The sequence below is a fragment of the Trachypithecus francoisi genome, unplaced genomic scaffold (assembly GCF_009764315.1).
Source record: "Trachypithecus francoisi isolate TF-2019V2 unplaced genomic scaffold, Tfra_2.0 Lachesis_group18, whole genome shotgun sequence".
NCBI lineage: Eukaryota > Metazoa > Chordata > Mammalia > Primates > Cercopithecidae > Trachypithecus > Trachypithecus francoisi.
The window spans coordinates 67,288,091-67,312,817 of NW_022681463.1; the positions used below are offsets into that span (position 1 = coordinate 67,288,091).

At 41.1% G+C, this 24,727-nt stretch overlaps 1 protein-coding gene across 2 annotated transcripts; it reads left to right on the top strand.

Annotated features, from left to right (window-relative positions):
* The first annotated feature begins 3,530 nt into the window (after window positions 1-3,530).
* SPRYD7 (SPRY domain containing 7) lies at window positions 3,531-23,538 on the top strand. Of its 2 annotated transcripts, XM_033176853.1 has the most exons (6): window positions 3,557-3,898; window positions 4,036-4,257; window positions 8,839-8,955; window positions 9,992-10,158; window positions 16,181-16,283; window positions 22,618-23,538. In XM_033176853.1, the coding sequence occupies exons 1-6, from the start codon at window positions 3,793-3,795 to the stop codon at window positions 22,713-22,715; spliced, it is 813 nt and encodes a 270-aa protein (XP_033032744.1). In that variant the 5' UTR covers window positions 3,557-3,792; the 3' UTR covers window positions 22,716-23,538. The 2 variants fall into 2 exon arrangements, with proteins under 2 accessions (XP_033032745.1, XP_033032744.1); XM_033176854.1 differs by lacking the exon at window positions 4,036-4,257 and having other exon boundaries at window positions 3,531-3,898.
* Window positions 23,539-24,727: the final 1,189 nt, after the last annotated feature.

Sequence of the window (24,727 nt, forward strand, 5' to 3'; positions counted from 1 at the left end):
ACCCTAGGAGGCAGTTTGCAGAGTGGTTAAGAACACAGACCCTAGAGCCAGAATGTCTGTTTGAATTTAGCTTCATCTTTCATTGACTGTGCAACTTTTGAGTACATTTCTTATTTTTTCTTCAGCTTCCTCATCTGTAAAGTGGAGGATAGTTTTTCCCCCACATGGCTGTTACAAAGACTAAATTAGTTTATTTTAAAAAACGCTTATAACAGTGCCTGGCAATAATAAGCACTACATAAATGTCAATTACTATTAGTTACTCAAAATTATAGTAATTAATTGGTTAAGGCTCCAGAAATATGTCAGTTTTTAGAAAAATGAGTTTTTGTTAATGTTTCTGATTTTTAAAAGATCACAAATGCAGTTTGGATTAGCCTAAGGAAAAATATTTTGTTTAATAACTGATTAATGAGTTTTTAAGAACTCATTTCGTATGACCCAGTACAGAATGGGAAATTCACTAACAGAAGACGTACAGCTGGCACAAAAAACATTAAAGAAAATCTTAAGCATAACGTTAATCTCAACTCTGAAACACAAGCTTTACATTATTGTTCTCAGTTATCGAGTTCCTGGCATATCTTGGAAGCAGACAGACTCTTTTTGAAGTAGTCATTCTTACTGCTTTTGACTTAGATAAATGACCTTGAGAAACTATTTTTGGCTTTGTTTGTGATTGTTATTTAAAGCGATAGCTGTGAAAGAGTGTCAAAACATCTTTAACGTTGTGCTTTTCAAAAAGAGGATAATTCCTTTGAAAGTAATAATGAATGGGTATTAGAATCCCAGATATCAGAAGGAAAAGCGAGCTCATGGATGGCGTTAATCTGCCAAGACAGGGAAGTCTGTTTCGGGAGCTAACCAGTTTTGCTAACTTCATTCTGCTAACTTCATTCTCCTGAGTTGCTAGGATGGGGGCAAAGTGCACCGGGCAGCGCCCCAGCAGATTACTTTTCCAGCCAGGAAAGACTATGGTCCTTCTGCCTCTCTACAGTAATGTCCAATTCATGGCCATTTAGCGTCTGGCTTTTTACTGAAGATGTGACTGACCTGAATGGCCTAAATGTTTACTACATATATGATACATGTACTTCTTTTAATAATATTTCTGAACAAAACTTTTATAACAACTAATTTTTATTATGTTTTATTGTCTATACATGCGTTATGGCAGCTTATATCCAATGTGGAGATAAATGAAACACACAAAAAAGGGCAAATCTGCATTTTGCATTGAGAGCTTGTTTAAGAGGATTATAGCATTAATTATAAGAGTTAGAAAGAATTTGAGAGGCAGTGTTAAAGCAAAATAAATATGGCCTGAGAAGGACTCTGTACTTCTGTATTTGAGTCCTTGTGTACGAACCGTAACCTAGGTTAATAGGCAGACAAGCTTGAAAACCTAATTTAGGGGTATGCACCTGTAACAATAGCTGAGTCTTGACCAATCCCAGCGGCCACACTTCAACCAGTCATACACTGCTGATTGTTCAAACTGTGTTCAAATAAGGCAAACACCCACCTGTAACCAATGCAGCTCTTTCTGTACCTCACTGCCAATTTCTGTACGTCACTTCCCTCTTTTTGTCTAAAAATTTGTTCTGACCACGAGGCATCCCTGGAGTCTCCCTGAATCTGCTGTGATTCTGGGGGCTGCCCAGTCGTTCATTGCTCAGTTTAACTCCTGTAAATTTAGTTCAGCTGAAGTTTTTCTTTTAACAGGTATCAGACTGGTAAGCCTTGAATCCTGTTTATCTCCTGCTCATCTGAAGTTGTAAAGTTTAGCACCTCTAGGCCTATTTCTTCACCTATAAAATGGGGACAACACTGACCTTGAAATCTTGAAATAATTCAACAATATATATATATGAACGGTAGAAAAATTTTGTCTCTCCAACATTCTGTTCAAATTCTCACCCCCCGCCCCGCCCCGCCCCCAGCACTTCCTGTTGCGGGGAGCCGGGGGCGGGAAAATCAAAGCACTTAATTCCCAGCATAACGATAAAGGTTTCCGTAAAAGAAAATTTCTCATGTGAAATGATTACCAAGAACGTACTGTATACGCAATGGGGGAAAGGACCAACCCTCAATCAGTTTAATAATCACCTTGGTTATTAATTCTACGGTAACAATTTCAACGTACAAAACTTTCCCTTAGTATTGTAATGAAAGCACCATTTGTATAGATAGTAAAACAGAACCAGGAACCTGAAAAATTCCCCTCATTGCATAGATAGAAATCCTCCTTAAAAAACATTTGTAACTCCGGTCACTGAAAGTTTTGTATGGGAACTCATTATTTAAGTAGTGGGCATTTTATGTCCAGTTTCCCAGGACTTGATGATCCATCCCTAGGGAAGCCTTCAGGATGAAATTGATCTGGGAACAGAGGTTTCAGCTAGGTTAATTCTAGAGGTCGTCCCAGACATTTCCGGACGCCAAGTGGTATCTAACTTTTTTTTTTTTTTTTTTGGAGACAGAGTCTCTGTTCCCAGGCTGGAGCGCAGTGGCGCGATCTAGGCTCACTGTAACCTCCGCCTCCCGGGTTTAAGTGATTCTCGTGCCACAACCTCCTGAATGGCTGGGATTACAGGTGTGCACCACCGCACCCGGCTAATTTTTGTATTTTTAGTAGAGACGGGGTTTCACCATGTTTGCCATCCTGGTCTCGAACTCCTGACCTCAGGTGATCCGCCCACCTCGGCCTCCCAAGTGCTGGGATTACAGGCGTGAGCCACCGCACCCGGCCTGAAGATGTAAAATCTACCACGGAAGGATGATCTAAATGGGGAAGGAGATGACAGGTGACGGCCTCCTGTGTGGAGGCAGGAAGGAGCGGACGGTAGGAGCCGAAGGCTTCCCTCGGGACCCAGCAGGCTTCCCGCAGCCTCCAGGGTTCCCGTCACATTCCTCGGAACCCTCAGTGCACCAGACAGGGGGAGCTTGGAAGAGGGAGGTCACGAATCGCCTCCGACCCCGCCCCAGTGGTGTGCTCCCAGGGGCCTCCCGTGCGCCCCAGACCGCGCAGCCCAATGGGCCAGGTAGAGCGCGTCTCCGCACCGAAAATGCATTAGGGCACGCGTGAGCCCCGGTGCACATCCACAGTGCAGTCACTAACAGGCATTACTCCTGGGGCCCTCGTGAGTCTATTTAGGATGTGAGGGAAACCAGCCACGGCAGGGAGACCGCGGCTCTCCGTGGTGGCAAAGCCTGCTCAACCTGGGCCCGCGGAGGGAAACCTCGGAAGTCATTTCCATTAGCTCCCCTTCCCCCAAACTGATTCGCTTCTGTCAATCCGTCCATAGAAATAATGTCGAGACCGGGACCAAGGGGTGCTGCGTTTTAAAAATTCTGCATTGGAAAACCCCTAAGAGTACTGAGGGACAGACAGTCGCACTCACCTGTCAGCGCTGGGGGCGTGCGCGAAACCGCCCAAGGAGAAAGACCAGCTGGTGCGCAGGCGCACGGCGTCCCACAGCCTCAGGCCGGCCACGCCACGGCCCCTGCCTCGCCTCGCGCGCTACTAGCCCCACCCGTCTCCCCGGCCCCGCCCCGCCGCTCGCCCTGTCGGGTCCCTCCACGGTCCCTTTGATTCTCCGCGTCTTCCTCGCAGGCCAGCCTAACCTCAGCCTGCATTGCGCCCTCCCGGCCTAGGGTGTCGCTGTACCGGCCTCCGAGCTCCACAAAGACAAGTCCAGCGCTGGGGCGGGGGCAGGAGACAGAGCGGAGTGGCGGGGGGCGGTGTCGCCTCTGTCTAGGGACGGCGGCGGAGTCGGTGGTCCCTGCGCGATGGCCACCTCGGTGTTGTGCTGCCTGCGGTGCTGCAGAGACGGCGGGACTGGCCACATCCCTCTGAAGGAGATGCCGGCCGTGCAGCTGGATACGCAGCACATGGGTAAGGGCCCTCCCTTCCCCAGATCCAACGGCTCACGGGGCCCGGGCGCGGCGGGCAGGGGGACCTGCAGGGTCAGAGGGTCCCCATGCTGCCCCGCCGTGCAGGCGACGCTGCCCCGACACCCTTTCGTCTCATAGATCTTTCCAGACGCCGGCGGACTCCACCTGGGCCCGGTTCTGTGTTCAAGGCTGCGCAGCCCTCTCTGTGTCTGTCATCGCGAGTGGGCGTGTGGACCTCCCATTTTCCCAGGAACTCCGAGGGCTTCCTCCGGAGATGTCACACGTCCCCAGGCGAGGGGGCGGAGAGTGCCCTCCTGGCGCGCCCCAGTCAAAACCTACACATTTTCAGAATGCTTCTAGGTCAGGTTTTGCTCCTCCTCCTGCCCTGACTGTCGGTCGGGTCTCTTGAGCCCCATCATTTATAGGTTGAAGCCTGTATTATTGGAAGTCATTTTCCTATCACTTAAAGTCAAAACAAAGCAGACTGCAGAAGTCTGAAGTCGCACCTCAGGTCAGAACTTGCCATTTCAACTAAAACCTCCCATTGCCGGACTCCTTAGTCATTGTTAGAGGTACTGTAATTTCATCTGATGGGTCTCTTCCCTACAGGTCAAGCTGTTGCAAAATAAAATAGCACTTTGCTCCTTTGCATCTGCTTTATCCTTTTAATTCCAATCCATATAATTTATCTAACATTCTTCCTCTCCTGTCATAGCCTCTTTCACTACCTTATTTCTGTTCTTAGACTTTTCCCAGGTAGTTTCATGCTTCTAGAATGTGGTTCTAGAAGGAGAGATTTCCCAATATAATTATTTCAGTTAGAGTAATGTGTTTTGTGGATTATTTTATTCTAACTATACTTCTGCACTTTTGATTTTTCACACATTTCTGATTGTTTAAAGGACAGTGCCTTGAAATAAAAAAGCACTTCTTAATATTTATGATAAAACTCTCTCTTGCCCAGATTCCTAATAATTCTGGAAACACTCTGCCCACTACATTTTTGTATAACACATACTAAATGTGATAATTATGTAATCACCTTGTACATGTGTATTTACTTTTAATTCTTAGATCTCCCAAATGTAGTACAGATCCTTAATACATAAGTAATCTTTAAGTTATTTTTTATCCATCATCATTTATAGACGATGGAGTTCAAATCCTATAGTTTTCCCCAGAAAATATTTCCATTTCAGTTACACATTTACTGAAGTAATATTTATTAAGCAACTATCAGGTGGCAGGCATTGTTATAAGTGCGTAGAATATAGTGAAGGACAACCATACATCGTTCCTGGAACTCATGATCAACTGCAGCACTTCTTCTTATCTTTACTGTTAGACTCTTGAATTACTGCAGTCTGCTCTTTGGAGCATTCCTTTTCTCTGGCGTCTGTTTCCTCTAGGAAGAGCTGGTCAGATATACTCATTCCACTATGTTTTATTTCTCTAAAGCTGTCCAGCAACTGTCAGCTACTAATTGGATGAAATAAAGTAATGTCATCTCCAGATTTTCTAACTGCTTGGAAGTTTTTTCTTTTTTTCTTTTCTTTTTTTACTTTTTCTTTTTTTTTTTTTTTTTTTTTGAGACAGAGTTTCACTATTGTTGCCCAGGCTGCAGTGCAGTGGCACAATCTCAGCTCACTGCAACCTCCACCTCACGGGTTCAAGCGATTCTCCTGCCTCAGCCTCTTGAGTAACTGGGATTACAGATGCCCACCACCACGCCCCACTAATTTTTGTATTTTTAGTAGAGGCACGGTTTCACCATGTTGGTCAGGCTGGTCTCGAACTCCTGACCTCGTGATTTGCCTGCCTCAGCCTCCCAAAGTGATGGGATTACAGGCATGAGCCACCGCGCCTGGCCAGGAAGCTTTTTCTTAACCTTTCTGTAAACTTAAATTATTCAATCACAGAGGAGCCTGATTTGAGAACCTGAATAAAATGAAAGAAAAGGGTTGTTGAGTTAGAAGAGCATGGATTGATCTTGACTTGAAACTGGAAACACATGGATTTGGTTGTGTGAAACATTATTATATTAAATAACCTAAGAAATATGATTTTTTAAAATAAAATTGTCTGTATACTTCAAGTGATTATCTCTCAGGGTTGTCATTTTGGTGATGTTGTATTACTTAAAACCACTTTGGAATTCTTCTTTTGGAATTTTCTATGGCATAGTGTTTGTAAGTATTATCATTGATGCCATATCTTTGGCTTTTAATTGTGAGCTGACATTTTAGAAACAAATGACTTCCAAGGTAGCTACTTTGAAAGCGATACCACTCATTTGGAAATGTATGTTTCTTAAAACATCCTCTGTGGCTATGTTTATGCGGCATTCTGACTGTACTCAAATTTGCCTTGACTGTCTAAGCAGTACCAATCATTAAAACTACAAATTCAAATACAGGACATTTGTATACTTAAGAGAAATGAGATAAGCTTAAAATGATTCCCAAATGATTCATAAACACCCTGAATATTCTTTTTTTTTTTTTTTTTGAGAGGGAATCTCGCTCTGTCACCCAGGCTGGAGTGCAGTGGCCTGATCTCAGCTCACCGTAACCTCCGCCTCCTGGGTTCAAGTAATTTTCCTGTCTCAGCCTCCTGAGTAACTGGGACTACAGGCGCCCACCACCACGCCTTGCTAATTTTTGTATATTTAGTAGAGATGGGGGTTTCACCATGTTGACCAGGCTGGTCTTGAACTCCTGACCTCAAGTGATCTGCCTGCGTCAGCCTCCCAAAGAGCTGGGATTGTTAGCCACCACGCCTGGCCAAGAGGATTTTATCCCATTGTGCTGGCAAAAGTCCTGAGATTCTAATTGTAGTTGATTAGGTCATGTAGCAGTTCTTAGTTACTGTGGCCAAGAAATGTGCAGGGCACTGATTGCCTTAACCTAGGTCAAATGTTGTACACCTGAAGCAGAGATAGTCAGCTTTCTTGGAACTGTTTTGATCTCCAGAGGGAAGTCTGTGGGGAAAGGGAGAACAGATGCTGCATGTCCACTACAAAGTGCTTAGCACAGCATATTCATTCATCCTTTATCAGTTATTTGATGAGCAGCTGCTCAATGCCAAACACTGCATGGTCTTTGCCATCAAGGAAGATGCTCTCCAGTTGAAACTACTGCAGGTATATGGAGTAGAAAGATGCAAATTATTTATAAAGGTACTTTCCCAGAATTTGGGAGTTAACTTTTTAAATTAGAAAAAAAAAGAATGCTAATGAATTTTTAGTAATCATACAATAGGATCTCAGTTTTACCTTGTTTAAGGGATAGCATTTCTTAACCAGTTTAGAATTGTGTTAGAATCTGAAAATTTTGCATTTCTCTTATGTATTTGTCCCAAATAATTTTGTTTACCTGTGAATTCAGCCTTTTGTTACTATAACATAATTTGTTTAACCCCTTCTGGAAGAGTCCCATACAGTTCTAATATTCAGATCTGCTTGGCTGGTACAGTTATTGCCAGCAAAGTGGTAGTAGTGGCCACAAGTATTGGGAGTTATATGCATTGGTGTATGGGCTATTTCTTACATGTTAGAATTATGTGTATTCTCTGATATACATGTTTTCCTAAATCAAATTGGGACTAGGAACACATCAGGAGACAGTATCTCTCTTTCTCACTCTCATCTATAGATGTTATTTCATCTAAAATAAAAATTTTCCACAAGAATAAAGTGCGTGTAAGAATGTTAAAACCTTGTTTACATATTTGCAATGTGATTGAAGTAGCTATCTTAATAAACATTTTAAGATCCTAAAGTTAGCAGTTTTTCACTGTCACGTACTTCAACATAGATGTGTGTTCTTTTTCATATTCCCTGTACTCTTCAGTTCTTACATGACTCATGCACAAGTATGGTAGCTTGTATTTAGTAGGCATTCAGGTGGCTTTTAGTAAATTGTTTTAATTCATTTGAATAGAATTGAAAACTACCAATTTACTAAAGTCTCTTGTGTTTATGTTTTGGTTTAAATTAAGAAATTATGAAATCATCAAATTGATATCCTGGCTAAATATTAAAGGAGCTAGTCTATTTCTACCTTAAAAGTGTTTTAAACGTTCAATATAATTCAGAGTTATTACAGTTTACTTGAAACTGCTTAATTAAAACTTACTTCTCTCGCCCAGGCTAGAGTGCAGTGGTGCAATATCAGTTCACTGCAACCTCCGCCTCCCAGGCTCAAGTGATCCTCCCACCTCAGCCTCCCAAATAGCTGGGACTACAGGCTCATGCCACCACACCAGCTAATTTTTGTATTTTTTGTAGTTATGGGGTTTTGCAAGGTTGCCCAGGCTTCTCGACTTCCTGCACTCAAGCAGTCTGCCCACCTCGGCCTCCCAAAGTGCTGGGATTACAGGTGTGAACCACTGTACCCAGCGTGCTTAATTAAAATTTATACATACAAATGAATATTACTTATAAATGTTCTCTTAGGAAAAAATAGTGAATTAAATATTTAAAATAATTCAGCTATATTTCAAAGTACTTACAGTGTCCCTATTTTTTGTGGACTGAGTTAGAACTGAACAAATTAATCCTGATTGTTGGATTGAAAATACAAAACTTGGCCGGGCGCAGTGGTTCACGCCTGTAATCCCAGAACCTTGGGAGGCTGAGGTGGGCAGATCACGAGGTCAGGAATTCAACACCAGCCTGACCAATATGGTGAAAACCCTGTCTCTACTAAAAATATAAAAATATAAAAATTTTGCGGGGCATGGTGGCACGCGCCTGTAGTCCCAGCTACTCAGGAGGCTGAGGTAGGAGAATCACTTGAACCCAGGAGGAGGAGGTTGTAGTGAGCCAAGATCATGCCACTGTACTCCAGCCTGGGCGACAGAGAAGACTCCGTCCCAAAAAAAAAAAAGAAAAGAAAAGAAAATACAAAACTTTACATAGTGTCTGCATTTTTTATTTAGGAACAGATGTTGTTATTGTAAAGAATGGAAGAAGAATATGTGGAACAGGAGGTTGTTTAGCCAGCGCACCTTTACACCAAAACAAAAGCTATTTTGAATTCAAAGTCCAGTCCACAGGTTGGTATAATGGTATTTTACTATTAAAAGTCCTAATTATTCTAAATATTAAGAGTAAATTGTAACATATAAAAAAGATTCAGAAGGTAATATAAAAGCACCAAACTCTTAGAAGATCTGGGTCTTCTACTTCTTATTGTGTGATCCTGGGTAAATTAGTTAATTTAGTTAAATTACGTTCAGTTTTCTTATCTATAAAATGGGTATTACAGGAGCTGCCCTTTCTGCCTCATGGGAACTCTATGTATGAAAGTGTTTTAAGACAAGACATGCTGTATAAATATAAGGCACTAGTATTTTTAATGGGATCCAGATGAACCCTCTTGTTTGGTCAAGCATATAAGGTCAAACATATAAGCAGCATATACTGTTGTTTTGGAGTACTTACACTGTTCCAGGTGCTTTACTTGGATTATCTTGTTGTATGTTTTCATAACCTTGTGAGGTGAGTACTGTTAGAATCCTCAGTTCACAGATAAGGAAACAAAGAGAGGTTAGGTAATTTGCGCAAGATGATGTAGCAGAGTCAAGATTTAATCTTCATTTGCACAATTCCAGGGCCCACTCTCTTATCTCCTAGGCTGCATTACATCTGTGGAGAACATAGTATAGTTTGCAAACTACTTTTATTTTATTTTATTTTATTTTATTTTATTTTATTTTATTTTATTTATTGAGACAGGGTCTGGCTCTGTCACTCAGGCTGGAGTGCAGTGGAATGGTCATGGATCACTGCAACCTCAACTTCCCTGGCTCAAACAATCCTCCCACCTCAGCCTCCTAAGTACCTGGGGTTACAGGCACATGCTCCCATATCCAGCTAATTTTTGTATTTTTTATAGAGACAGGGTTTGGGCATGTGGTCCAGGCTGGTGCAAACTACTTTTAAAAGAAGATTTTTTTTTAAAGAGTAATAGAAAACAATTTAGTAATAATACAGCACTTCCTTTAAAAAGTTTATACTCCCTTTTAAAATAACTCTGTTTATGGTTGTAGTCTTCAGATTTTGAGGGCATTTAAACTATTATATTTTTAGGAATCTGGGGTATTGGTGTTGCAACTCAGAAGGTTAACTTGAATCAGATTCCTCTTGGCCGAGATGTGCACAGTCTGGTGATGAGAAATGATGGAGCCCTTTACCACAACAATGAAGAGAAAAATAGGCTGCCAGCAAACAGTCTTCCACAGGAAGGAGATGTGGTGGTGAGTTCCTTCGTGGAGTTGCTTTCCACTGTAAATGACGAAACTTGAACTGCTTTTAGTATCTACAGCTTTGCCTGGGTGGGAGTTTGTGGTTTGAATTCCAAAGCAATGGAATTGGATCTAATGAGATGGTGCATTTTCCAAGAGAGCACTTGGTGTAGATGTTGTGACCTACTCAACTGCCCCCTCCTTTTTAGAGCTGCCACTGGCCAGGAAAATCAGTGTGAACCCTTATTTCTACTCTCGAGAATTAATGACAGGCTGGCTGCTGACCACACATTCCTGTTTCTCTCATATTAGAGAAACCTTGGCCCACAATTGTAAGTTTGGTTTGCTGAAGCTTATATTAGAAAATGCTGGCCAGGCGCGGTGGCTCAAGCCTGTAATCCCAGCACTTTGGGAGGCCGAGACGGGCGGATCACGAGGTCAGGAGATCGAGACCATCCTGACTAACACGGTGAAACCCCGTCTCTACTAAAAAAAAATACAAAAAACTAGCCGGGCGAGGTGGCGGGCGCCTGTAGTCCCAGCTACTCGGGAGGCTGAGGCAGGAGAATGGCGTAAACCCGGGAGGCGGAGCTTGCAGTGAGCTGAGATCCGGCCACTGCACTCCAGCCTGGGCGACAGAGTGAGATCTGTCTCAAAAAAAAAAAAAAAAGAAAGAAAATGCTAGATATTTTTGAGGCTGGATATCTCTTAGGGAAAATGTTCACATTTATTTCTTGGATTTTGTTTTGTTTTGTTTTTCTTGGAGTCTTGCTCTGTCACCTAGGCTGTAGTGCAGTGGCATGATTTTGGCTCACTACAACCTCCACCTCCCAAGTTAAAGCTATTCTCCTGCCTCAGCCTTCTGAGTAGCTGGGATTACAGGCACACACCACCATGCCCAGCTGATTTTTTTGTATTTTTAGTAGAGATGGGGTTTCGCCATGTTGGCCAGGCTGGTCTCGAACTCCTGACCTCAAGTGATCCATCTGCCTCTGCCTCCCAAAGTGCTAGGATTACAGGCCAGAGCCACTGCACCTCGCCACACATTTATTTCTTAATTTGTTATGAAATTCTGTTAGAGAATTACAGCATTTTATCAGAAATGTTCATCTTCATTAAACTTAACCTAATTAAACTCTTCAGAGAACAGAACTCAAAATCCTAAAGCTTGATTGTAGAAAAGTTTTTCTTTTTTAGAAAGCAGAGGAAGGCCAGGCGCAGTGGCTCAAGCCTGTAATCCCAGCACTTTGGGAGGCCGAGACGGGCGGATCACGAGGTCAGGAGATCGAGACCATCCTGGCTAATACGGTGAAACCCCGTCTCTACTAAAAATACAAACACTAGCTGGGCGAGGTGGCGGGTGCCTGTAGTCCCACCTACTCGGGAGGCTGAGGCAGGAGAATGGCGGAAACCCGGGAGGCGGAGCTTGCAGTGAGCTGAGATCTGGCCACTGCACTCCAGTCCCGGCGACAGAGCAAGACTCCACCTCAAAAAAAAAAAAAAAAATCTGCTTTTCCCCATTCTTTTTGAATAGCTGGTTCTATAATTGTAGATCATTGCCAGATGCCCATAATATGGAACATCCTTATTCAAATGGTGATTTCTTGAAAGAGAATCTTGAAGTCAAGTTGATGCTGTCAACCTGTTTACCCTAAAAGATGAAATTCAAACATAAGAAAGGATAATCAGTAACAAATGTTTTTCTTTGTTGATGAACTGAAACTTCTACCTGCCTTCCTATCTCATTTCATTCATTGTAATGTCTGATAGCATAATGTTACAGACTGAAGAATGCCACTTTTAGTCTGTCAGTGTCGTTAAATTAGACTTCAAGTTTTCATGCTTATTCTCATAAAAGGAGAACTAAAACTATGAAATACATGCAGAGCCAAGAAAATAAAAACATTACCCTGCCATATTAACTTTATCTTCCTAGTTCAAACACTGGAGAACAAATTTTACCAAATTGTTAACGGTGGCATGGAATAAGTAGAATGGATTATAAGACAGGAAAAGCATTCTCATGTGTTTAGAGAAATCAAGAAAAATAAGCTCTGAACATCTAACCAAATGATTATATGATTATATTCATATGATTATCACCCAGTACAGCATAGCCTGCTACAGAACTAGAAAGAGATACATGACACAGTTTATGCTTACTTTCCCCTTTTTCTTTTTTTTTTTTTTGTGACGGAGTCTCACTCTGTCACCCAGGCTGGAGTGCAGTGGCATGATCTCAGCTCACTGCAAGCTCCACCTCCCAGGTTCATACCATTCTCCTGCCTCAGCCTCCTGAGTAGCTGGGACTACAGGCGCCCGCCAGCACACCCAGCTAATTTTTTGTATTTTTTTACTAGAGACGGGGTTTCACCGTGTTTGCCAGGATGGTCTCCAACTCCTGACCTTGTGATCTGCCTGCCTTGGCCCCCCAACGTGCTGGGATTACAGGTGTGAGCTACCATGCCCGGCCTACTTTCTCCTTATACGTATAATTCTGAAAAGTTCAGATTTCATTTTAACATGCATTTATCAGTTTAATTTTAGAGAAGTCTTATAAACACTCTAATAATAACAATAACGAACACTTCTAAGCTTTTATTTATTTATTTATTTATTTATTTATTTATTTATTGAGATGGAGTCTCACTCTGTTGCCCAGGCTGGATTGCAGTGGCGCCATCTCGGCTCACTGCAGCTTCCACCTCCTGGATTCAAGCAATGCTCCTGTCTCAGCCTCTCGAGTAGCTGGGACTACAGGTGCGTGCCACCATGCCTGGCTAATTTTTGTATTTTTTAGTAGAGACGGGGTTTCACCATATTGGACAGGCTGGTCTTGAACTCCTGACCTCTGGTGATCCACCTGCCTCAGCCTCCCAAAGTGCTGGGATTACAGGTATGAGCCACCATGCCCAGACCTAAGTACTTTATTATGGGCACTGTTCTAAGTCCCTGGCAAGGATTAAATTGTTTAATGCTCATAATGGCCTTTTGAAATAGGTATTATTATTATTTTATTTTTTTTTTTTGAGATGGAGTTTTGCTCTTGTTGCCCAGGCTGACGTGCAATGGTGCAATCTCAGCTCACTGCAAGCTTCCCCTCCCGGGTTCAAGTGATTCTCCTGCCTCAGTCTCTCAAGTAACTGTGATTATAGGTGCCTGCCACCACTCCTGGCTAATTTTTTTGTGTTTTTAGTAGAGACAGGGTTTCGCCATGTTGGTCAGGCTGGTCTAGAACTCCTGACCTCAGGTGATCTACCCGCCTCGGCCTCCCAGAGTGCTGAGATTACAGGCGTGAGCCACTGTGCCCATACAGTAGTGGTAGTATTATTCCCATTTTACAGATTAAGAGAAGTTAAGTAACTTCTTATGTGAGTTAATTATGAGACTATATAGTTCGGCCAGGTACTATGGCTCATGCCTGTAATTCTAGCACTTTGAGAGGCCAAGGCAGAAGGATCCCTTGAGCTCAGGAATTTGAGACCAGCCTGGGAAACATAGTGAGACCCCATCTCTATAAATAAATAAATAAATAAATAAAATTTAAAAAGAAAATTAGCTGGGCATAGTGGCATGCCGCTGTAGTTCCAACTACTTGGAAGGCTGAGGTGAGAGAAACGCTTCATCCCAGGAGATAAAGGCGGCAGTGAGCCATGATCCTGCTGCTGCACTCCACCCAGCCTGGGCCACAGAGCAAGACCTTGTCTCAAAAACAAAAACAAAAACCAAGATCGTACCTGAAGCAGTCTAATTGCAGAATCTGTTCACTAACCTGCACACAATTATTAATGAAGACATAGAACACATAGTATATTTTGCTATTATTTTGGCAGAGTCAAACCCAGTTTCTTCATCACAGAATGGATTAGGTTAGAAAATACTTGAACTGGCCCATCACAGTGGCACATGCCTGTAATCCCAGCACTTTGGGAGGCTGAGGCAGGTGTCTCACACTGAGCCAAGATCACACCACTGTATTCCAGCCTGGGCGACAGAGTGAGACCTAGTCTCAAAAAAAAAAAAAAAAAAAGGAAAGAAAATACTTGAGTAAACTATGCTGGGGGTGGAACTTCTCACATCCTTCCTCTCTTCTTTGGTACTGGGATCTTGCTGCTGCAGGCTTGGGTTTAATACTTGCTTGTTTGAGGCTGGGCGCAGTGGCTCACACCTGTAATCTCCACACTTTGGGAGGCCAAGGCAGGCAGATCATTTGAGGTCAGGAGTTCAAGACCAGCCTGGCCAACATGGTGAAATGCCATCTCTACTGAAAATACAAGAATTAGCCAGGCATGGTGGCAGGCACCTGTAATCCCAGCTACTCGGGAGGCTGAGGCGGGAGAATCTCCTGAACCTGGGAAGCGGAGGTTGTGGTGAGCCGAGATCATGCCATTGCACTCGAGCCCGGGTGACAGAACGAGACTCTCTCAAAAACAAAAACAAAACTTGTTTGTTTGCAGTTGACCACTGGGGGGTGAAGGTGCCTGGATTACAGCCTCACTGATCTGAACTGCTAGATTTCTGGTAGTCCCATAATGAAAGTAACATACTTTCTTTTTTTATGTAATTAAGTTTTTGTTCTTTAAAATGAAAACAGACTTTTTCATTAGAAAATGAATCCCAGCCATCAGTTAGCTTTATTACTATATCTAAAGACACAAACTAAAGTGAAACAAAGGCAATCTGTGTACTATTTATCTTTCTCAATATTTCTTATTAATAATTGTTTAAGTTAACCCTGGCTTTGCTAAGAATTGAGAATCTTTCATAGCACTTACCACATTAGCTTCTCTGGGCTTTTGTTGTCTTGCTTTTAAAGAGAGAGAATTAAGACTAAGATCATCTATAAAATCTTTTTTACCTCTAAAAAGCTTTTAACTTGGTAGAATTTTTCTACAGTCAGAAATCCTGAAATCCTTGAAGTGGTTTGCTTGTTGGTCTATGATGACTTCTCTATTGAAAGATCTCTGCTGTCTTTCAAGGGAAAGATCTCTTTTTGTTATCAGTAGCTATTGTATAAAGTTTTAAAGAGAGATATGGTGATTAAGAGCAAGTGTTTAAAGAGAGGCATGGTGATTTAGAGAGAGGTATTGTGATTAAGAGCAAGTATTCTGAAGCCGTACTGCATGGATTTAAATCACAGCTTTCCACTTCCTAGCTGTGCAACCTTAGGTAAATTACTTAATCTTTCTGTGCTTTAGCTACCTCATCTGTAAAATGGGAATAATACTACTATCTTCTTGTGGGGATTAAATGAGTAAATATGAACTGCCTAGAATAGTAGCTATTGGTATATAATATGGGCTAAGTCTTTTCTAGCATTTTAACAATAATTATTAATATCACTAATTGTGATTTTTTTCCATCAATAGTGTACCGATTAATTTTTATTACATTGTTTTTTAAATCATTCGAGCTGTTATTTTTCTATTTTTTAACTTGAAACTAATTACCAATTTTATTCAGTTATAAACACCAGCTTTTCCTTGATAATACACTTGACAAATTTGAAACCAGGATAAGGAGATATAGAAATGTGTTATTTCTTTCTGGAAATAAATTGTATAGAGACGTTTCTTCATAATTTGAAAACAGTGACAGGTAGTAAGTCCTGACAGTGAAAAAAACCTTTGTTTTTCCTTCTTAAGATCAAATTCTGTAGAGAGAGAGCAGTGTTTTCTGTTTGAGTGTGAAAGTTTTATCTATTCATGGTATGTAGTACTTATATTATCTTAGCATTCAAAATATAAAATCCAGATTATACAAATATAATTCTAGGATTTAAACTGAATCCTAGTTCAGTTTTACCTTAATGTTTTACCTCTAATGTGGACTCTTGGGATGTTACCTGACTTTATCCCCCCTCATAATCACTACTAATTTTTTTAGCTCAGTTCAAGTAGAATTCTACCAAATTGTCAACCCTTAATGAAAATCGTTGTCAACCTATGCTTAGCTTTTTGTGTTTCCATACTTCCCAGTCAATGCTTTCTGACAGCTCAGCTTTTATGGAACATTTCTGTTTTTTCCTTCGTAGGGTATTACATATGACCATGTCGAGTTAAATGTATACTTGAATGGAAAAAACATGCATTGTCCAGCATCAGGTATACGAGGGACAGTGTATCCAGTTGTTTATGGTAAGCTAAAATATTTCTAGTGTATTATTAGATGTAAACTTTTGTTTGGCATGTGTATCAGTCCATTTTCATACTGCTATAAACACATACCCAAGACTGAGTAATTTATAAAGGAAAGAGGTTTAATTGACTCACAGTTACGCAGAGCTGGGGAGGCCTCAGGAAACTTACAATCATGGCAGAAGGGGAAGCAAACACATCCTTCTTCACATAGCAGTGGGAAGGAGAAGATTGAGCGAAGTGGGGGAAAGCCCCTTATAAAACCATCAGATCTTGAGAGAACTCACTCACTATTACAAGAACAGCATGAGCGTAACCACCCCCATGATTCAATTACCTCCCACCGGGTCCCTCCACAACATGTGGAGAATATGGGAACTATAATTCAAGATGCGATTTGAGTGGGGACACAGCCAAACCATATCAGCATGTATGTTACTTTTATAGCTATCATCTAGAAATCTGAACACACTGTTAATAAGGACCTTTTTATTTTATTTATTTATTATTTATTTATTTATTTATTGTTTGAGATGGAGTCTCGCTCTTCACCCAGCCTGGAGTACAGTGGCATGATCTCGGCTCACTGCAACCTCCGCTTCCTGGGTTCAAGAGATTCTCCTGCCTCAGCCTTCCGAGTAGCTGGGATTACAGGTGCCTGCCACCACACCTGGCTACTTTTTGTATTTTTAGTAGAAATGGGGTTTCACCATGTTAGCCAGGCTGGTCTTGAACTCCTGACCTCAGATGATCCACCCACCTTGGCCTCCCAAAGTGCTAGGATTACAGGCGTGAGTCACCACGCCCGGCCATAAGGACCTTTTTATATGGAATGTAGTCAGTAGGATATTACAATCTCACTTTGCAAGATTAAGGATAGTTTCTGTTCCCCATGTATTAAAAAAAACTTGCTAAGTACAATGATTATACTTAAATATGCAATAACCATACTCCCTTTTTCAACATGTAGTTTTATGTTTTAGAAAGTTTCAAAAAGCTTTACTGAATTTAGAAAATTTTTTCTGCAAGTTATTGGGAATGATTGCATGACCAGGAAACATAATTATAAATAATATTTTGGAATTAGAGATGGGAATTTTATGTAGACTGCGCATTAATAACCTTTACAAAATTCCCTAAACGTTAACACTTTTCTGAGGGAAATAGTGACCTGGAATAGTTTCATACTGATTGTTTTGCTTTGGTAGTCGCATATGTATAAGTGCTATTATTTCTATACAAGTGTGTCCCTCCAAGACTTGGGCTACTTGAGAGATGACTCTAAACCACTTAATTACTTTAATTTTTTGTTTTTTGTTTTTTTTTGCAACAGAGTCTTGCTCTCTCCCCCAGGCTGGAGTGCAGTGGCTCGATCACAGCTCACTGCAGCCTCAAACTCCTGGGTTCAAGCAATCCTCCTGCCTCAGCAACCCTAGTAGCTGGGACTACAAGTGTGCACCACTATTGGGATTACAGGCATGAACCACCACATCCGGCCTACCTTAATTTTTATTATAGAAAATTCCAAACATGTACAAAAGTAAAAAGAATAGTATAATAAACCCTCATATACCGATCGGCCAGCTTCAAACAGTTACCAACTTGGAGCCAGTTGAGTTTCATCTACACCCCCCCAACCCCCAACGCTGCTATTGTTCTTCACTTACCCTCCTTGGGTTATTTTGAGGCAAATGCCAGATAATATATAATTTTATTCATAAATGTTTTATTCATATCTCTAAAAAAAGTCTCTCTTTCTCTCTCTCTCTCTTTTTTTTTTAGAAAGACATAACCACAATGTCTTTATCCATTCTGCTTCATTTTTTATATTATCAACTTTTTTTTTTTTTTTTTGAGACAGAGTGTCTCGCTCTGTCACCCAGACTGGAGTGCAGTATTGTGATCTCGGCTCACTGCTGCCTCCACCTCCTGGGTTCAAGCTGTTCTCGTGCCTCAGCCGCCAGAGTAGCTGGGATTACAGGTGTGTATCACCACGCCCTGCTAACTTTTGGGTTTTTTTGTTTTGTTTTGTTTTGAGACAGAATCTCGCTCCATCGCCAGGCTGGAGTGCAGTGGCGCGATCTCGGCTCACTGAAACCTCTGCCTCCCGGGTTGAAGCGATTCTCCTACCTCAGCCTCCTGAGTAGATGGGACTACAGGCATACACCACCACACCCAGCTCATTTTTGTATTTTTAGTAGAGACGGGGTTTCACCATGTTGGCCAGCGTGGTCTCAATCTCTTGACCTCGTGATCTGCTTGCCTCGGCCTTCCAAAGTGCTGGGATTATAGGCGTGAGCGCCTGGCCAACTTTTCTATTTTTACTAGAGATGGGGTTTCACCATGTTGGCCAGGCTGATCTCAAACTCCTGAGTTCAAGTGATCTGCCCACCTCGGCCTCCCAAAGTGCTGGGATTACAGGCATGAGTCACTGTGCCCAGCCTATTTTATATCATCAACTTTAAATAAACAGTTATATGATTTTTCTGTCTGTAGTTTTAGTAAGTCTAAAAATATTTTCTCATTTAAGTTCTTAAATTTGGGTTATAATAAGAACTAATTAGGACCAGCATGGTGGCTCACACCTATAATCCCAACACTTTGCGAGGCCGAAGCTGGTGGATCACTTGAGGTCAGGATTTTGAGACCAGCCTAGCCAACATCGTGAAACCCTATCTCTAGTAAAAATATAAAAAATTAGCCAGGCATGGTAGCTCACTCCTGTAATCCCAGTTACATGGGAGGCTGAGACAGGAAAATCACCTGAACCCGAGAGGTGGAGGTTGCAGTGAGCTGAGATGGTGCCATTGCACTCCAGCCTGGGTGACAGAGCGAGACTTCGTCTCCACAAAAAAAAAAAAAAAAAAAAGGGAAAGAAAAAGAACTAATTACGCCGGGCACAGTGGCTCATGCCTGTAATTCCAGCAGTTTGGGAGGCCGAGACAGGTGGGTCATTTGAGGTCAGGAGTTCAAGACTAGCCTGACCAACATGGTGAAACCGGGTGTGGTGGCATACACCTGTAATCGCAACTCCTTGGGAGGGTGAGGCAGGAGAATCGCTTGAACCCAGGAGGCAGAGGTTGCAGTGAGCTGAGATCTCCGGCTTGGGTGACAGAGCAAGACTCCATCTCAAAAAAAAAAAAAAAAGAACTAATTAAATGTTTTATAGTTTACTGTAAAAGCAGCACTGGTGCAATGACTCATGCCTGTAATCCCAGCACTTTGGGAGGCTGAGGTAAGAGGGTTGCTCGAGTCCAGGAGTTGAGGACCAGCCTTGAACAACATAGTGAGAACCCGTCTCTACAAAAAATTTTAAAATTATCCAGGTGTAGTTGTGCATGCCTATAGTTCCAGCTACTTGGGAGGCTGAGCTGAGAGGATCTCTTGAGCGTGGGAGATGAAGTCTCCTGTGAGCAGTGGTCATGCCACTGCACTCCAGCCTGGCACCAGAGTAAGACTCTGTCTCAAAAGCAACATAAAATTAAAATAGCAGTATCAATGATGACAAACTGGTATGTCAGAATTATACAATAACAAATATAAATAATAATATGATAATAGCCAAAGCTTATGATTACCTTTTAGTTTAAGGTTTTCATTAGCCTTCTTTTCTCCTAAAATTACTTTTCACTCATTTTACCTTCTGTGTCTTTGCATGTAAATGTGTATTTTAAAACTCAGTTTAGTGTTGCATATTGGGTAAGCCTAAAAGCAATTCCTTTATTTACTTGAGTAAATGAAAATTTAGCTTGATATTTGAAATAGGTTAGCCTGAGAAATAAAATAAGTATCAGTAGAGTGACAGTTATACAAGTTAACTGTGGCAAATAACTTTAATGCTCTGTTTCTTTTATTCAGCATTATTTGTAATGTATTAAGGTTATAGATACTAAATTATATTTCATAAATTGAACTCATAAATCAGTCCAATTAAACCAAGTATTTTAATAGCCTGATCCTGTCAAAGATAAACATAAAACTTAAATCCCCTTACCCTTTTGTCTTCCATTCCTAATCCCTGATCAATCCAATCATTCATTTTGTCTCTTCTTACACTTAACCTATAGAGAGAAAAAGACTGGATAACATTGAAGAAGTGTGGTTACAAAGTTATGACTTCTTGGCCGGGCGTCGTGGCTCACGCCTGTAATCCCAGCACTTTGGGAGGCCGAGGCGGGCGGATCACAAGGTCAGGAGATCAAGACCATCCTGGCTAACACGGTGAAACCCTGTCTCTACTAAAAATACAAAAAATTAGCCGGGCGTGGTGGCGGGCGCCTGTAGTCCCAGCTACTCAGGAGGCTGAAGCAGGAGAATGGTGTGAACCGAGGAGGCGGAGTTTGCAGTGAGCCAAGATGGTGCCACTGCACCCCAGCCTGGGTGATAGAGGAGACTCCGTCTCAAAAACAAAAACAAAAAAAACCAAAGTTATGACTTCCAGCCTAATCTGAGCTCTCAATAATTTTCAGCAACTCTTTGTGCATGTCTGTGCATTCTGTGCTTCTTGCATTCTCTATTCATCCTCTGAAAATGCCTTGCTTTCTACTTTACAAAAAACAGATGATCACAAGTGAACTCCAGCTTCCCTCTCTCTTCAAGTCCAGTCCTGCCTTCTTTCCATGTCATCTCAGAAGTGGTGCTCTGCATGTTGCAGATACTCTTATCTGTAGTCTGGGTTCCAAACTCCCTAACTCTGGAATGTCACTTTGACAGTTATTTCATCGATATCTTATGTCATGAGCCTCCCTTTTCACTGCTTATAAACATTGAGTCCCATCCCAAACACCCTTCTTTGGGCATGCATCCCTCACTAGTCCTGTGTTTCCCCTTCCCTGGATGGCCACATTTCTTCTGGAATAACCTACATCTGCCATCTTTATTATTTTTCTTTCTTTTTTTTTTTAACATTTAGGTTCGGGGGTACATGTGAGGGTTTGTTACACAGGTAAACTGGTGTCACGGGGGGTTTCTTGTATAGATTACTTGACTAGCTCAGGGGGTAGAGCATTTGACACCTTTATTGTTATTGTTCGTTTGTTCTACAACCCCATCCGGCTGCCATTACACCACTCATTAAAACCACCCTTGTTAAAATCACTGGTGACTTCATGAATGTCAAATCCAGTATTTACGGTTCATTCTGCATTTATGCTGAAATATAAAGTATATAGTAATGTGCATTAAACTTATATGTGCAATTTAGCAAATAGCTATCAAGTGAACACCCACATTATTACGACTTAGATCAAGAAATAGAACATTTTCTTGGTCCAGATGCAGCCCACACCACAGCTACATTCCTCAGCCAGGGGGAGTAATAACTATTGGATGAGAGTGCTAATTATTTACTTGCTTTGCTTTACGGTCATGTTTTGTTTTGTCATCACCAGGGTCAAGTTAATGAACATACTCACCACCCCAAAGGTTTCCTTCTGCCTTTTATATCCTACTCACCTCTCCCTACCCCAGCCCCAACCAACCAACCACTGATCTGCTTTCTGTCACTACAAATTAGCCTGCATTTTCTGGAGTATTATATTAACAAAATCATATGGTCTTTTCTTTTGGTCTGGCTTCTTTCACTCAGCACAATTATTTGAAGATTGATTTATGCTGTAGCATATATCAATAATTCATCAGTTTTTATTGCTGAGAAATGTAGCACTGTGTGAATATATCACAGTTTCTTTATCCTTCACCAGTTGATGGACATTAGGCTTGTTTCCAGTGTGGGGTTATTACAAATAAAGCTATCGTGAGCATTTGAAAATATGTCTTTGGATATACACATTCATTTCTCTTGAGTAAATGCTGATAAAAACATTTCGAAGCTGAGTAAGGCCTGCAGTCTAGTTCACAGTAGTGTGCCAATATCAGTTTCCTGGTTTGGATGTTGAGCTGTAGTTATGTAAGATGTTACCACTGGGGCAAACTGGACAAAGGGGGCACCGGACACTCAACATTTTTGCAACTTCCTGTGAATCTATACTTTTTCAAAGTTAAACATTTTTTTAAAAAATAATATATCTTAATTGTATACAATTGAGAAAATACAGATAAGCAAATAAGAAAAAAATTACTCATATTCACATCCTCTTGAGAGAATTATTAATATTTTTATATATATCCTTCCAATGTTTTTGACAGATTTTTATTTTTGTTGTGGCTGTTTTTACCCATGGGATTATGTTTTGTAACAGGGACAGCAGATATATTTATTCTTCTTACCTATTAATATTGTAGTATTATAGAGACAGTTTATTTTTTAATTATGTATTCATTCAAATTAAAGTGTTTGTTTTTAATTTATTTTCTTTCTTTTTGTATCCTTTAGTTGATGACAGTGCAATTTTGGATTGCCAGTTCAGTGAATTTTATCATACGCCTCCACCTGGTTTTGAAAAAATATTATTTGAACAGCAGATCTTCTGAATGTATTTGTTTTTGAAACTTGTATTTCTGCACTGTTAAAAAATGTTTATCATTTAATAAAACTTTACCTGGCCTATAGATGAAAATATATTCTTAAAAATATGCTTGTTGATGCTGTCTAAGGAACCAGTGTATTCAGTATACCACCCTGAAGTTGTGATTTGAAATACTTTATGTTTTGTGAAATGAAAATAAGCATTTGGGCAGTTTATTTAATTCTTATTTAAATAAATAGAACTATGGGTTTAATTAACAGTATAACATGGCTATATATACATATATATATTTAAAGGGGACTCTTTCTTACATAATATATTTGTTTTGATAGAGATACAGAGTTGGGTGGGTGTTTTTGTCACTCTGAAGTGTAGACCTCATTCAGTATTTTAGGTCTGCAGTTGGATAATTTTGCCGCTTAGTGTCCTTTTTTATATACAATATAACAAAGTGAGAGAAATTTATGTTATTGGCAATTTCATTTTTGGCAATCTATTTACTGTATCATGTACCACTTTCCTTAAAACTTAAATTGCTTATTTTGTTGTGTAATGTCGTTGCTTTTGATTTGCTTTGTGAAAGGAGATAAACGTTTCAGTAATTGTCAGAGCATTTTGTTGCCTCAGGCTGTATTACCTCAATTTCAGAGTAAGTAATGGTTGATTAGTAATGTAGTATACACTGACAGACATCTAGAATAGTATGATGCTTTATATTTAAATGAGATTATTCTTTTAAGGACTTTTATTTGTATGTTTTCTGTAAGAAATAATAAAATAATTATAATTAAGGGATATGCCATACTATATTAAACACATTCTTCCTATGTTGTTAGTTATACACTAAATTCACATCACCTGTGATTATTTCAGTTCCGAAATAAGTGAATCCTCTTCACGACCCTGAGTCTTTGCCGGGTTCCTAGAATCACTGTCCTTTAACTGTTAACGCCCTGGGACCTGAACCAATTACTGTATACATCTTTAGATACGTTGTCTGTTTTCAAATGAGCATGGCAAGGATTCATACTTTTCCCTCCTTTATCAACTAGAAACAGTACATTGTTCAGGAAAACATGGGTGTTAGAAAGAGATCCAAATTGTAGTTTTGCTGCTCATCACATTTTCTCCTCTCTAAGTCTCAGATTCCCATTTATAAAAGGAGCAATCATACTGACATAAGATTCTATGATTAAATAAGGTAATACATGTATAACACCTTAATAATCATAGGCACTTGCACCAGGTGCGGTGGCTCACGCCTGTAATCCCAGCACTTTGGGAGGCCAAGGTGGATGGATCACAAGGTCAGAAGATGGAGACCATCCTGGCTAACACAGTGAAACTCAGTCTCTACTAAAAATATACAAAAAAATTAGCCAGGTGTGGCAGGCGCCTGTAGTCCTAGCTACTCAGGAGACTGAGGGAGGAGAATGGCGTGAACCCAGGAGGTGGAGCTTGCAGTGAGCCGAGATTGCCCCACTGCACTCCAGCCTGGGCGACAGAGCGAGACTCTGTCTCAAAAAAAAACTAAAAATAAAATTAAAATCATAGGCACTTAATAAGTGTAGTTTCCTGGATGGTAAAGCACCAGGGAAAGTGGTTTTCTTCTTTTTTTTTTTTGAGACAGAGTCTTGCCTTGTCACCCAGGCTAGAGTGCAGTGGCGAGATCTCAGCTCACTGCAACCTCCGCCTCCCAGGTTCAAGTGATTCTCTTGCCTCAGCCTCCCGAGTAGCTAGGACTACAGGTGCCCGCCACCACGCCCGTGTGATTTTTGTATTTTTAGTAGAGATGGGGTTTCACCATGTTGGCCAGGCTGGTCTGGAACTCCTGACCTCATGATCCACCCACCTCGGCCTCCCGAAGTGCTGGGATTATAGGCCTGAGCCACCGCGCCTGGCCAGAAAGTGGTTTTCATGATGTGCCTCAGACTGACAACATCAGCATCACTGGAACTTGTTAAAAATGGACACTCTTAGACCCCACCCCAGACCCACCAAATCAGAAACTGGGTC